At 34.3% G+C, this 16,607-nt stretch overlaps 3 protein-coding genes across 4 annotated transcripts in view; 1 reads left to right on the forward strand and 2 right to left on the reverse strand.

Annotated features, from left to right (window-relative positions):
• The window catches only part of LOC124539996 (calbindin-32), a 184,108-nt gene that overhangs the window by 135,613 nt on the left and 31,888 nt on the right, over positions 1-16,607 (forward strand). The gene's annotated exons all lie outside the window — the stretch shown is intronic.
• LOC124540001 (probable salivary secreted peptide) lies at positions 5,692-7,243 on the reverse strand. The gene is made up of 2 exons (XM_047117398.1): positions 7,101-7,243; positions 5,692-5,986 (listed from the first exon to the last, which is right to left on the reverse strand). The coding sequence occupies exons 1-2, from the start codon at positions 7,223-7,225 to the stop codon at positions 5,755-5,757; spliced, it is 357 nt and encodes a 118-aa protein (XP_046973354.1). The 5' UTR covers positions 7,226-7,243; the 3' UTR covers positions 5,692-5,754.
• LOC124540000 (probable salivary secreted peptide) lies at positions 12,494-15,344 on the reverse strand. Its single transcript, XM_047117396.1, has 3 exons — positions 15,244-15,344; positions 13,222-13,349; positions 12,494-12,757 (listed from the first exon to the last, which is right to left on the reverse strand). Exons 2-3 carry the CDS (start codon positions 13,347-13,349, stop codon positions 12,526-12,528), a joined length of 360 nt encoding a protein of 119 aa, XP_046973352.1. The 5' UTR covers positions 15,244-15,344; the 3' UTR covers positions 12,494-12,525.

Genomic DNA, 16,607 nt, shown 5'->3' on the forward strand with positions numbered 1-16,607 from the left:
TAGATGCATATCCTTTACCAAATATAGAAAATATAGTATCTGAAGTTGCAAAATATAATTATTTCAGTCAAATAGATTTAAAAAGTTCCTACCATCAAATCCCAATACTAGAAAAAGAAAAATTATTTACTGCTTTTGAAGCTTGTGACAATCTATACCAATTTACCAGAATACCGTTTGGAGTTACAAATGGAGTAGCAGCATTCCAACGAGCTTTACATTTTATTATTAAAACTGAAACTGAACGTTTAAAAGGTACATTTTGCTATTTAGATGATGTAACAGTACATATGTGGAATGAATAAAAGTGACCATGAAAAAAACCTAAATTGTTTTATGGCTGCTGTTAAAAAGTATAATTTAACCTTAAATGAACAAAAATCTACATATGGTGTGAATTCTATTAATTTTCTTGGATACCATATCAAAGACAATACAGTCAAGCCGGATTTTGACAGATTAAAACCTTTATTAGACCTACCACCTCCAAAGAATAACAATGAATTAAAACGAAAACTTGGTTTATTTGGATCAATAATTTTTCACAAAAAATAAAACCATTGGTTGGCATTAAATCTTTCCCAATTAATGATACTGAAAAAACTAGCTTTGAGTCATTAAAGTCAGAAATAGAAAAATCAACTCTAACCGTTATTGATGATAATGAGATTCTTACTGTTGAGACTGACGCATCAGAATTTGCGATTGCTGCATCTCTGTCTCAAAAGGGGCGACCTATAGCTTTTTTTTCTAGAACACTTTCAGATTCAGAACAACGACAATCATCAATTGAAAAAGAAGCGTGTGCTATTGTCGAGAGTCTTCGCAAATGGCGGCATTATTTAATTGGTAAACATTTTTTACTTTTAACAGATCAACGCTCTGTTACATTTATGTTTAACCAAAACCATTTTAGTAAAATAAAAAATGAGAAGCTTAAACGATGGCGTCTCGAATTATCTTGTTTTAAATACGACATAATTTATCGACCGGGAAAAGAAAACATAGTCGCTGATGCTTTGTCAAGAGTGTGTGCTCATTTGAATATCGATAAATTACGGGACCTGCACAACTCTCTTTGTCACCCTGGCATTGTAAGAGTGATGCATTGGGTGCGTATGAAAAATTTACCGTATTCGGTGAATGACATAAAATCACTTATACAGTCTTGCCAAATATGTGCCGAAATTAAGCCTCGATTTATGAAATCTAAAGGTCAATTAATAAAAGCAACAGCACCTTTTGAGCGACTAAACATTGACTTTAAAGGACCTTTACCATCGAATACGCAAAATAAGTATTTATTGACAATAATCGATGAATACAGTAGATTTCCTTTTGCATACGCCTGTAAGGAAATAACAACTGCAACTGTTATAAGATGTTTAAAAGAATTATTTTACACTTTTGGAACGCCGCTTTATATTCATAGTGATAGAGGATCTGCTTTTATTTCTAAAGAGTTTACAGATTTTTTAAGTTCCTTGGGAATTTCATGTAGCAGAACAACGCCTTATAATCCACGTGGTAATGGTCAAGTCGAACGTCTCAATGGTACTTTGTGTAAAACATTACAACTTGCTCTTCGTACAAGAGAAATGTCGATTGAAAGCTGGGAGCATTTACTACCAATTTCCTTACACGCAATTCGTTCACTTCTTTGTATACCAATTAACACAACTCCACACGAACGACTATTTAATCATCCTCGTAGATCACCTCATGGAGAATCGTTACCCTCTTGGTTAGTTCCTGGACCTGTGCTAATGAAAAAAAATATACGCAATAAAAACGATCCATATGTTGAAGAAGTTGAACTATTACAAAGTAGCCCTTATTACTCTTTTGTGAAGGATAAAAATGGGAGGGAATCCACTGTTTCAAATCGAAATTTAGCTCCACTCCCCACTCCAATGGAATATTACGGTGATCAAAATTTAGAAGAACAATTAAATAATTCAACTTCAAAAACACACCAAAACAAGAAGAGATTGTAGACGTTTTTTATGACTCAGAAGATCGAGCGATAAATGCTGAAAATAATGATGTACAAGATATACAATCTGCTACGCCAAGTACGTCTGCGGATCAAAACGTTAGGAGATCCGAAAGGACAAAACGAACTCCATATTATTTAAAGGATTATAGTTGCGTGATGAAAAAGTTAGAGGGAGTGAATGACGTATAATTTGAGAAGAAATTACAGTAATCTATTTTCTTGTCAAATATTATGCAATGTCACTTCAATATGTACAATTCTTTAAGTTAATTAAAGCCAAGTTTTCTTATGGTTTTGTCATTTATGTATCACGTATGCTTGAGGAATAGTGTCAAAACATTGTTTGACGTAACTTAAAACGACGTAATACGAGGACCGTCTGTACACGTCTCTGCTTTACTTTTTGTATCTCTAACCTCTTGCATTTTAGGAAATGTCGTTTTGTTTATTTGTTTTAGATAAGCTATTCGAAAAAAAAATTCAGTCCTTTGCGATAGATTTTAGCTAATACTTAATATTTCAATTAAATTTGAGAAAAAAACGTCTAACCTGTGCAACAATTTGTCTCCTGGTCGAACCTTGCCGATTATTATACTAAACGTTTTGACATTTGGCATTAATTTAGCGTCGGAGAACATAGCCAGAGCTTATAATAACAGGGGGAGTACGCACTTCATCTGAAAAACAGATACCAAAAGTTTAATATTATTTTATTAACAAATTATAATACAAAAACATAGTGCTAATAATTTAGTTCTATCATCTAAAATACAAATACAGATATATCGTTTTTTAGCATTTTATGGGTGAGATGCGAAGTGAGCTCTTACAGAATACCTCTGGTGTTTATATACTATTTATAATAAAACGATATTAATTAAAAATAATAATAATAATAACAAATCAGTCTAGTTCGAATAAGATTTGCGCATAAAGGATTCCATACCATTTTCTGCCAAAACAGCAAAAATCATATCTATTGTATGAGACCCTTTTAATATTTATTTTATTTAGCATTCGTTGTTATAATGGCAACAGAAATACATCTTCTGTAATTTTTTAAAATATCTCATTATCACAGTACATGAGATACAGCCTAGGGAGTCTTAATAATAGAGCCCTTTTTACCCATTGGGTACGAAACCTTAAAAAAGGTGGAATATCTTCCAAAAAATATGAACTGACTTCGTATAAATTATTATTATTATGTACCTTACCTTGTATATTTGTATATACTTCAATTGGTAACTTCACACTGACCCAGTGAATATGAAAAAGACAACAAATACTCCACTTATATACTGCTTCAGCAATTTGATTACACTTATCGTGTTATCTTTAAAATCACACATAAGAATTAAATCATAATGTGAAATCTCTTGCAAGTTAAACCCACCACTTGTGTGAAACACCTGAACTTTAAATGCCAGGATACTACTGGAACTGGCGTTCAGTTGGGGTGCAACAAAGTCGTGGGTGGTAAATGATTGATAAAAGGTTGGTAAAACAAAGTCGCTTTCTCTGTCCCTATATTTTAAAAACTACGCAACGGATTTTGTTGTGCTTTTTTTAATAGATAGCGTGAGTCAAGAGCTTCCTCTTGACGTTTGTGTGTATAATACACGAACAATATAGTAAAGAAACACTGATAATTTTAGAAGTTTGCAATGTGATGTCGTTAATAAACAAATTCTGTAGTATATTAAGTATCAGTATTGCACCGCTAGTATATTATATACGAGCTGTGCCCGCGACATAGTACGCGTTTGAATTTAACAAAAAAAGATTGTAGCCTAAGTTACTCCTTCTTATATCAGTTATCTGCCAGTGACAGTCCCGTTAAAATCGGTCCAGTCGTTCCAGAGATTTCCCGGAACAAACAGACAGGCAGACGAAACTTGTAAAAAATCTTATTTTGGTACATGTACCTTGTTTACATATGCATTAAGTAAAAAAGGGCTATTTGAATATTACAAACAGACACTCTAATTTTATTATATGTATAGAACAATTAATAGACACAATCCTTTTTATAAAAATCGTATTAAATTATGGGAATGGGATCGGTTTTTGAGTTTATCGCATTCAGACAAACATACAGACAGGGGAAATCTGTTGACGGAAAATGTAGTCTAGGCAAAGTCTAGAAATAAATAAATAATTGTTTATGAAAAAAATATGCAAAATACAATTGATATCTTAGCTATTTTTAATTTATCGATAATGTTATCAATTTATGAATGAATAATATTTCTTGTCGTTTCATCAACTCTAACGATTAGATTAGGGGTAAGTCCCGACTGTGAACAGATTCCTACGACATTACAAAAATTGCAGCACCGTTTCTTTGAAACTATGCAGCAAATTTTACGTGGTAGTAAATATGTACCAATAGGGCCCCAAATTCATAGGTGACCAAGGGCCCCAGCATAGCTTAGGAACTGAGATCTTTTTATTAACAAAAAACATATACAGTAACAGCCTGTAAATATCCCACTGCTGAGATAAGGCCTCCTCTTCCATTAAGGAGAGGGTTTGAAACATATTCCACCACGCTGTTCTAATGCGGGTTGGTGGAATTCACTTGTGGCAGAATTTCGATTAAATTAGACACATGCAGGTTTCTTCACGATGTTTTCCTTCACCGCCGAGCACGACATGAATTATATGTATGTAGTTTCTATGTAGTGGTTCTTACCTGGGTTTAAACCTGCAATCATCGGTTAAGATGCAAGCGTTCTAACCACTGGGCCATCTCAGATCCAAACCAAACCTACTGACGTTAATTAAATTTTAAGTATTTTATTATTTGTACTATTTTCAAAATTTATTTGAGGGATGTGTAGATTGAAGAAAACCCTGCTGGAAATTATTATTTATATACTTTAGATATATTCCCTTTTCAGGAAAAATGTTTGTAAATTTTGTACGATGCAATAACACTGTCTTAAGATTTTGCTCTTTCAAACCGATACCAATAATATTAATAAATATTCATTCAACAGACCCAGAAAACTCGGTGACCGATTTCGTTGAAACAATTTACGAAGTTTTTGTTTCCTTGTAATAATCCCACTTCAAGAGAAGATTCAGAGCTATTGTCATAACAATGCGGATTCGTGGGTGTACCTGTAGCAAAATTACAATAAAGTGAAACACATGCAGGTTTCCTTGTGTTGTGATGTTTTATTTCACAGCCGAACACGACAATATAAACACAGATTAAGCACTTGGAAAATCAGTGGTGCCTGTCTAAATAACAATCCGCAATAAACAGCTAAGATGCACGCCTAAATAGGTTTTTTTTTCTCGCTGGAAAAACGTGTTACGCGCTTCCCCCACGTAATGGAAAGTGACGGGGTGTGGACTCCCCGGTTCCCTGCACGCAGAGTGCGCCCAGGTCCACCTGGTTTCCCCACTAAAAAAACAGCGGTACCCTCTCCGTCTTCCGACTTTCGCCACGGGATCGCTTACACATGCTACCGTGACGCCCTGACGGTTGGCCCGCCTATGCGGACCTCCAACACCTAGGGGGCATTCTCGGAGTACTGGAACCCCCCCTAGTGCCTGCGGCACCTATTGAGGCAGGGGGGAAGTCTTCTGCGGAGCGAGTATACGGCGGTATTCTCTTCCCTCTCTCGCTCCGCACGCCTATATAGGCTGTATTGGTTATAATGAAAAAATAAAATTCATTCAATGGTCATATAAACAAATTTAATTCAGTACATTTGTGCATATCAGAAATTGTAGTTTATTTACACTCCCCAAACATTAACGGTGTAATTGTATCCGTATCCTCTGGCTGACTGCACTCTGATCGTTACATTGTTGTATCCTATCCCGCCGCGGGTGATCCAGGCGGAAGCGAACTGCCTAGGTCCGACCTCGGTCGCCGCGATAGCAGATATGCGAGTGCTGGTGCTACCGCGGAAAACGAAATCTTGGTACTGAATTGTATTCGGTCTGGCAGCCTGCCGGATGTCAGCTCTAAAATCAGTAAGACAAAATAATTAGGCTATTATTAATATAATAAGATTTGACTAAAATGTTGCCTAATTTATTATATATTTGCAATTATTATTAAAAAAAAATTCTTGTCGGTAGGGCTTTGTGCAATCCCGTCTGTATATCCACTCATCAGATATTCTACCGCCAAACAACAGTTGGTATTATAATCCGGTTTGAAGGGTGAGGGAGCCAGTGTAACTACAGGCACAAGGGACATAACATCTTAGTTCCCAACGTTAGTGGCACATTGGCGATGAAAGGAATAGTTAATGTTTCTTACAGCGCCATTGTCTATGGGCAGTATTGACCACTTACCATCAGTTGATCTATATGCTCATCCGCCAAACAATGGCGTAAGCCATGTTATTCAATTAAAGTTTTCGTTTAATAGATTTTAGTTATGCCGACAGGGCACAGATTATTTCACCAATGTCACGTAGGATGGAGAACGAATGAGATTGATCGGTATTGGCATGTTATGAGAACTAAACAAATTTGACATCGAACTGACGTGATATAATCTGTGATTCCTATTTACTGTAGACTCATGAAGAAATGACGAATGGAATGTATGTAATGCATTTGATAATTTTGTGTTAAATAAATATATATTAATCTATATTAATCAAGAATTATTTTTAGTGAACAACTAGCTTTAATATTATATAAACAAATCGCACGGAACATGTGAATGATTCATCTTAGTTTGGAGTACCTTCTTTTATATTTATCAAAGCGCAAAATATACACGATCGCGTGCGGATACACGCCCCTGCACGAAAAATTTATGTGAAAGCACATCCAATAATTTTTGCCTTTTAATTAAGCAATTTCATTAAGTAGTATTGTCGTATACACAGATCTATAATAACATATTATTATAATAAATAGTAATGGAGTCATATTTTTAATGAATTTGTATTATGTATCTGTGTATTTATGCATCTGTCATCTTGAATGACATAACGAAAGCGCGGGAAAATATGGTAGAAAAAAATGGCGCGCTAAAGACGGTATATATGCACAGTGAGCTGATATATTGTGAACATTTATGATATCTAAAATGTTATTGAATTTAAGGAACTTTTTATACCTTTGCAACAGTCTATCTCCTGGTCGAACGAAGCCGACATTTATATTATTCCTGCTGACATTTGGCACTACTGAAGCGTTGGAGAACACAGCCAAAGCTACTAATAACAGGAGTACGCACTTCATCTGAAAAACAGACACCCAAAATTTAAACAATATTTCATGAACAGATAATAATCTACAAATTAAGTGCTAATAATTTACTTATACCATTTAAGGGTACAAATACCGATAAATCGTTTTAATCTTTGGATTACGGAATCGTATGAATAACGATTATCTTTCAAAAAATGTGAAATAATTTCGAACACAAGTACAGCTTAAATTATTATTATTACTATGTACCTTACCTTGTATGTTTGTATATACTTCAATTGGTAACTTCACACTGACCCAGTGAATATGAAAAAGACAACAAATACTCCCCTTATATACTGCTTTAGCAATTTGATTACATTATCACATTATCTTTAAACTGTGAATCACCCGAGGATTAAACCTAAATATGAAATCTATTGCAAATTAATCCCACCATTTTTCTGAGACACCTGAATGTTATATGTCTGGTTACCATTGATAGCTCAAGTTAAACGAGCCAAAATTGTATGATAATATAAAAATCCAATCAATTAACCTTTGCAATATGGTCTTACAAACAGTTATCATGATATGACATCATTTCTTTATTTCATTGTTGAGCCTGGTAGTGAGTGGCTGGTTGCCGCAGGGATCAGAAGGGTCTCTCGAGGGTACCCCGAGCATACCGTATTAGACGACCATCAGGGCGTCACGGTAGCATGCAAAATGTATTCCGGTGTACCGGGGGCGCCAGGCCATCGGGGACTCCCACACAGTCCCACACTTCCATCATATTGAGAAATCCGCTCGCTTGGTTGTATCTGCATGTCGAATCGGATGAGAAGTTGTTCAGTAAATTATTGGGATACAAAATAAGTAAATTAAGGACTGTAAAAAAAGAAGTTGTACAAAACATTTCAGCGAAAACAAAACAGGTGTTAAAATTAGTAAAAGATTGTCTCAAGAATTTGCAAAAACCAAAATTTTATTTCCTAATTTTTTTACTAAATACTTCGACTTTGCAGCGCGCTGGATCAAATTTTTCTATATGTATGACCAAGAACAAAAATTGTGTGCTAAATTTTTGACTTTTTCGATCGATATTTAGACAACGATGCATGATACGCTAAAAATAGTTAAGACTTAATTGTAAAGCACAGAAAAAAAGCTACAAAAAAGGTTCTCGCAAAAAATTTTGAATCTCATCGAATAGTCGAGTTATTGCCGGGAGCAAATGTTACCCCTATTTTCAAGATGGCGGCCCTAGCGCCATGGAAATCTTGTTCGAAAAATTATCATTTTTGAATGTATATAATGGACTCGACTGGTCGGTTTTTGAGTCTATCGCGTTTAGGCAGACAGATGGAGGAGTATAAAAGTTGAAGAGTATTGAAGTTGTATAAAATGTTGTAATTATAGTATTTATTACACAGATAGCAAAGGCTAAAAATAAATAAATTATTATCTATACAAAATATGCAAAATTCATTAGCTGAAATAAATAAATAATTAGCAGCCCTTGATGACATCTTAGCTATTTTTATTCATTTTATCATTAACTTTATCAATTCTATATTTACCGAGGAGTAATATTTCTCAGAAGCTTAGTTATCATTTAATTACCACTAATGATAAGATTATCCTAAACCATTGTAATCCAATACAACAACAACAACAACAACCTATAATTTTCCCACTGCTGGGCTAAGGCATCCTCTCCGCTTGAGGAGAAGGTTTGGAACATATTCCACCACGCTGCTCCAATGCAATTTGGTGGAATATACACGTGACAGAATTTCTATGAAATTAGACACATGCAGATTTCGTCACGATGTTTTCCTTTACCGCCGAGCACGAAATGAATTATAAACATAAACTAAGCACATGAACATTCAGTGGCGCTTGCATGGGTTTGAACCCGCAATCATCGGCTATGACGCATGATTCTTAACACTCTGTACCGTCCAGTCTTAATCTGGGACCGCCAACGATGGGAGGTACTGTTTAAATTAACTTCAACGTGTATAATAAGTATAGAAAATTAAGGAATTTGACACATTCATGTGTACATTGGATATTGACACTTATTTCCAATACGGTTTAATTAATTTTTATTGGAATTGCTACTAAACGGGTAAATATTACTAGCTTTCTTCCCAAATTAAATTTCCCAATTTAAAGTCAATTTTTATACAATAACTATTCTTGATTCATACTTGTATATATTGGAGATGAGAATGTTGAGAGGTATGTGTGGTGTTGCGCGAATGGATAAAGTAAAGAACGAGTACGTAAGATTTGAAAGTGGCTCCGATAGCAGAGAAGTTATGGAAGCCGGCTATCATGGTATGGGCATGTTATGTTGAGAAATGAGGAACATATTGTGAAGAAGGTCTTGAGCATGAACGTGGATGGATATAGAGCATAGGGACCACCATTGAAACGATGGATGGATTGTGTTAAAGATGATATGGCTGGAAAGAATGTTACTCGTGAGATGACGTCAGCTAGGGAAGTATAAAAAAGAGAAATAAGTTTCTATTTGGCAGCTAGAATTTATAATATAGCTTTTAAGCTTGGCATAAAAAAAGTAAGTATATCCTCTCTCAGAGTCCATACCAAATTTCATCAAATTGGAACAGACAGACAAACAGACACAGTTACTTTCGTATTTAAAGTATTAAATTATTAAGAGTTGCGTGGTAAAAGAACATCTTCAGAATAATTATGGTCTTGTTTATAAATTAAATCCCCTCAATTAATTTTTCTTAAGATACAACCATTACGGGTGTTTTAGTAAAAACCGTGACCTCATCAATTACACTTAGGGTCGCCAAATGATCGAGATCCTCTAAATTCTGCCGCCATTTTACATAATCCCCAGACTCACGACAAAATTCAAAATCTTCTGAAATAAAGTTATTAGGAGTGCTTTAAATAAAATCTTTTTAAAGTGCCGCACGCTTTTACGTTGAGACACATTTGCTGTAAATTGTTTGAATTGTACACCTTTTCTGAATACTTAAGTTTGGACGATCTATAAATTGGTGAATTCAGTGAAATCGAATATCAAATACATGCCCAAAATCGCAAAGATACTTTGATATGAATTGTCGACAAATTTTGGTCTTCAATAAATCAATATGCTAATAGTACATCAGAGTAAGAAAACCTTCGTCAGTTTTCAAATTAATTCCTTTATCAAGCCTTAAACTCTTAGTACCTTTTGAATCTAAACATCGAATCGTTGCGACGCAATATGTCATTCTCGATCGGTAAAGCATATTATCGCTCATGCTGAGCATACGAAAATAGATCTTGAGGTGACAAACCTTTTCTTACCCCAATTGTACATCAGTTAATGATGAATTCTGTAAGGTGTTACTCATAACTGACCAGCAGCAGTCTTGTCAGCAATTCACGAATGTTATACGATGTAAATATTTACAGAATTTCACTACGAATTCATTACAGCTTTTAAGAAGGCTCAAACTAAAGTATCTTTTTTATGGTATAGGTTGGCGGACGAGCATATGGGCCACCTGATGGTAAGTGGTCACCATCACCCATAGAAAATGACGCTGTAAGAAATATTAACTATTCCTTAAATCGTCAATGTGTCACCAACCTTGGGAACTAAGATGTTATGTCCCTTGTGCCTGTAGTTCCACTGGCTCTCTTACCCTTTAGACCGGAACACAACAATAGTGAGTACTGTTATTTGGTGGTAGAATAACTGATGAGTGGGTGGTACCTACCCATACGGGCTTGCACAAAGCCCTACCACCAAGTCTAATAACATATAACCTTCTTTGCAAAACTTATATTAATATAGTTATTCTAAATTAGTTAAAACTTCCCTAACAATTCTGTTGAATTCGGAAAATATTTAATTTCCTTTGTTTCTTTTGTTGAACTGTCATCATTACCTGGTATGACAGTGCTATCACATATATGATAAAGATTACAATGTCAATTCTATATCCTTAAAAATAACTATTTTAACGCATACCACGTTTCCTGTTACATATTTTTCTATTGTTCACTTTACATGCATTTATTATAGCAAGAATTGTAACTTGGTTCTTGATAATTTAATGTTGTTTCTTGATAATAATAAGGAACGTAATAAATTGTTGGTAGCGGTCTTGGACGAAAGCTTATACATATTCAAGGTAATTAGCGAAAGACTAACGACTATATTGTACACAATAGCAAAGCATAACTACATATATATTATGATCTATTGCGATTCACCTTCTTTCATCAGAGGTTTAGATAAAATCAGCATGTTCAGTCTGTTACAAAAGTATTCAAAACATCGACCATTTAATCACGAAGACAAAAAAATCTTATCAAGGCTATTTTTCTTAATCTAATATTGTTCCATTAAGCGTTAATCGTCAGGAAACCTTCATGTGTAATTTCATAAAAATTCTGCCATATGTGTATTCCACCAAGCCGCATCGGAACAGCGTGGTGGAATATGTTCCAAACCTTCTTCGCAAAAAGGAAGAGGCAACTTAGCCCAGCAGTAGGAAATTTACAGGCTGTTGATAAAGCGTTCCACAGGGATCAAATACAGGACCTATAAACTTTATTACATTGAGAAATAACTTTGTAGATGACAGTTAAATTCATATATTGTACAATTTTATATTCCTATTCGAGCCGAGATGGCCCAGTGGTGAGAACTCGTGCATCTTAACCGATGATTTCGGGTTAAAATCCAGGCAAGCAACACTATATATATGTGCTTAATTTGTGTTTATAATTCATCTCGTGCTCGGCAGTGAAGGAAAACATCGTGAAGAAACCTGCATGTGGCTAATATCATCAAAATTCTGCCACATGTGCATTCCACCAACCGGCATTGGAATAGCGTGGTGGAATATGTTCCAAACCCTCTCCTTAATGAGATAGAAGGCCTTAGCCCAGCAGCGGGAAATTTACAAGCTGTTACTTTACTATATTCCTATTTTATGTCAATGATCATATAACTTCAACAGAGATGTTTATACCTGAAAAAAGTATACCTTTTTTACTAAGATTTTATGTCACTTGTCCCAATACTGATACTGGCGGTTACTACCCTTTTAACGGTAACACAGTGGTGACTAAGAGTAGTGTCTAACCAGAAGCACTTGCGCAAAATCACCATCGATTATTCATCATGTCTAAAATTTGAATTATAAAAAATTGTCTGTTATTTAATTAAATGCTTACTTCTTGTATTCGATTTTCGATATTCTTTGTAACGAAATTTAAAATCTGATTTATTGTTTATTAAAGATTGTTCGAAAAATATAAACAATATATTTTTACAGCTTTTATTAGACATTTGTGTTTTACTGTCCCCAAATATCAATCGCGTAATTGTATCCGTATCCCCTGGCTGACTGCACTCTGATCGTTACATTGTTGTATCCTATCCCGCCGCGGGTGATCCAGGCGGATGCGAACTGCCAAGCTCCGACCTCGGTGGCGACGATAGCTGATATACGAGTCCAGACGTTACCGCGGAACACGTAGTCTTGGTACTGAATTGTATTCGGTCTTGGAGGCTGGTAGATGCTAGCTCTGAAATCAATGAATACATCTTTAGCGTCATTTTTTAATAGGTGATTGTTTTGACGACCTCCGTGGTCGAGCAGTGTGTACACCTGTTTTCATGGGTACCTTACTTCGAGGTCTCAGGTTCGATGTAGAAAAAGTTCATCAGTTTTCTATGTTGCCTTGGGTCTGGGTGTTTGTGGTACCGTCGTTACTTCTGATTTCCATAACACAAGTGCATTAGCTACTTTCATTGGGATCAGAGTAATGTATGTGATGTTGTCAAATATTTATTTATGTTCATTGAAAAAAAATGGTTATTAAGTAGCAATATACATAATTTTAAACTGTTTGTCTGTATATTCTGTATGTTTGTATATTCTGCAAAACAAAAGACTCTGATGATGTTAACTAATAAAAATATGACCCCATAATTTTTTTTTTTTTTGTATTGTATTCAAAGTTTAGAGCAAAAAGAAAAAAAAACATACGTTTGCAATAGTCTGTCTCCTGGTCGCACGTAACCGATGTTTATGTTATTTCTGGTGGCGTTTGGTACTATTGCAGCTTCGGAGAACACAGCCAGAGCCAATAACAACAGTGGGAGCACGTACTTCATCTAAAAAAACATAACCCAGTTAAAATTTTAATTTTTTGTCAAATATTTTATAACTACTTTACCTATTTATATGTTAATATATTAATCATAATAATTATATAATTGATTTTATTTATAATTTTGAAATAATTTAAAATTATATAATTATAAAATTGTATCAAAGTACGAAACATATTTCAAAGCGTCGATTGTTTACTTATTTTAAGTATTACATACTAGTAGTCGCCCGTGGCTTCGTTTTAGGGTGATGGTTGTCATGCGTAAATCAAAAACTAGCCTATATCTTTTATTTTAGTTTATTTTTACATTTCATTAAAAGTAAAAAGGATAGCTTAAATAGTAAAAGGGATAACTAGATGTTTTAATTACGTAAAACGTATTACTACGTAATTATTATAACGTGTTACTACGTAAAACGACTTAAGGCAAACATCCCAATTAGGACGTTTTCTAGTCTTCACTTTTTGCGCGTTAATAAAATATCTGTTTACTACAACATCATTGCTTCATACCAAATTTCATTTTCGCTTCAGCGGTTTGATCGTGAAAGACCGATAGATAGACAGACAGACAGACAGAATTACTTTACTATTTACATGTAAATAAAATGTACAGTGGTAAGAAAACATTCGTCCTTAAGATCTATTTTCGCGTGCTCAGTATGAGCGATAATCTGCTTTACCGATCGAGAATGACATATTGCGTCGTATTTGATGTTTAGATTCAAAAGGTACTAAGAGTTTAAGACTTAATAAAGGAATTAATTTGAAAACTGACGAAGGTTTTCTGACTGTACGTTCATTCTATTGACAATAACAAGAAAACTAAATATATAACGAGATAATAAACGACACCATTTCAAAGCTAAGTATTCATCTTATTATTAAACTTGAATTTGAAACGAGACACTTCAGCCATTTTATCGCATCAAGACGATTCTGCTGAATCTGATAAAATCATTGATCAATTCAACGAACCTTTGATATTCGCTTTAGGAACCGAATTTACATTTTACTTTTGATTCAAATATATGATAATTAATATTAAACCTATGATGTTTTTCTTTGGAGCGAGTTTGGTCATTCTCTAGACAGACTAACCCAGTTGCGGGACATTTATCCTTGTTATATATGTTGTGGCACATCTGTGTAAAAATGACACAACTCAAGTATAACATCGGCTAAATTTATGTAACGAAATCAAAATTTTTAAAATTATGTAACGTTACATAATTTTAAATTTTTGACACGGTTTTTTTCAATAAATAAATTGTTTCAAATAGAGGAAGGTTTATATGTATGAAACGTGCACAATATAGTAGAGAATCACTGATAATTTTAGATGTTTCTAATGTGATGTCGTAAATAAACAAATTCTGTAGTATATTTAGTATCAGCATTGTATAGTACTACAATACTTAGATCTAGCTTTGGAAAAATTCGTAAAACCGATCACATCCGAATTAAGTACGCTCCCAAATTATCAATATTTATTTCTTATGTGAATATGATCTTTACACAAACGTAATAATTTGTATCATATGACCTAATATATTCATCAATTTGACACATCAATTTACAAGCACTTGCTTTCTCGGATTGAACTGACGCGAGAATCTATAGCGACGAATTGCGTCGAATGGCGCGATAGGGAGCTATTTCTATTGGCAGTAATCGGTTTTATTGAATTTTCCGAAACACACTCTTTGTTCAACATCGTTGCTTGTTTTCCAAGGATCGTAAACAAAGCCAAATTCCAAACCCAAAGGTACTGAGAATTTCTCAACAGAAAACACAAAACTTTTCAAAGACCAGTCTCGAGAATTTCTAGACCAATTAGGGAATAACTAATACCATTATAACAATAATTAATTCTTGAAATACATATATCTCACCTTGTTTATCAGCAAACACTTCAGTAACTAACTTCAGACTGAATCAGATCACATGTAGCCGTAAATAAATATCCTCTCAATAAATATATGTAACTGTCTGATAATACTTATCATTTTATCTCCTTGCTGTGAATCACTCATGTTGAAAATGATTGGAACACTTACAAGAATAACCAATTTTATTTGAGACCTGAACACAATATGCTCTGATACTATTGAGGGATCTATTGCAGATAAACTGGGATTAATTAATTGATTAAAAAAATATGCTTTCATAGATTCGGAATATAAAATAAATAAAACATTAATTAATTATATTAGCTATATACATATGTATATAATTCAGCCCCAAGCAATATTTAGTATTGTTGTATTCCAGTTTGACAGATGATTGAGGCACTATAACAGATATAAGGGATCACATCTGAAGTACCCAAGGTTGGCGCATTTGTTAAGTAGGAAATGTTTTAAATTAACATACGGTGGTAGATCTACGGTCAGTAGAAACCGTTAGATGGCCATATTTAGATTAGTCGGATTTTAACCTTAGACATAAAAAAACGTTTAAATATGTAAACATTGCCAGGCCTAGATGATATCTTGGCTATTTTTAATTACATATATTATCATTTAGCCTTAATCTATTGAAGTTAAATTTATCATCACTATAAAAATGACATCAATATCATCATTCAAATTTTGAAATGATGTCACTTAATATAATCATAATAAATTTATCATTGTTCGGAGCGACCAAATGATATTCGAGTGCGTTATCTCTAAGCTATGCTATCAGATGTTTGTCTTCATTCACCTGGAAACTGACATATCATAGCTATAAAGCCGGCGCTAGACATGTGCACAGAAGTGATCACATCTTTGAATACTTTGCTTACACATTTCGTCACATATTCATCCCTGCCTGAAATTTGTTCAAAGATTTGATGACTCATTTGAGTACCATATATCTGGGTATATTGAGAGCTGAGATGGCCCAGTGGTTAGAACGCGTGCATCTTAACCGATGATTGCGGGTTCAAACCCAGACAAGCACCGCTATATATATGTGCTTAATTTGTGTTTATAATTCATCTTGTGCTCGGCGGTGAAGGAAAATATCGTGAGGAAACCTGCATGTGTTTAAATGCGGAATGCGGATTGGTGTAATCACCAATCCGCATTGGAACAGCGTGGTAGAATATGTTCCAAACCCTCTCCTTAATGGAAGAGGAGGCCTTATCTCAGCAGTGGGAAATTTACAGGCTGTTACTTTACTTTACTTTATATCTGAGTCTCTTTGCATCAATCATGTAAAAATCAAAAATCGTATCCACTGTATAGTTTTTTAAGCCACAAATAATGAC

Source organism: Vanessa cardui, chromosome 24, assembly GCF_905220365.1.
Source record: "Vanessa cardui chromosome 24, ilVanCard2.1, whole genome shotgun sequence".
NCBI classification, from domain to species: Eukaryota; Metazoa; Arthropoda; class Insecta; order Lepidoptera; family Nymphalidae; genus Vanessa; species Vanessa cardui.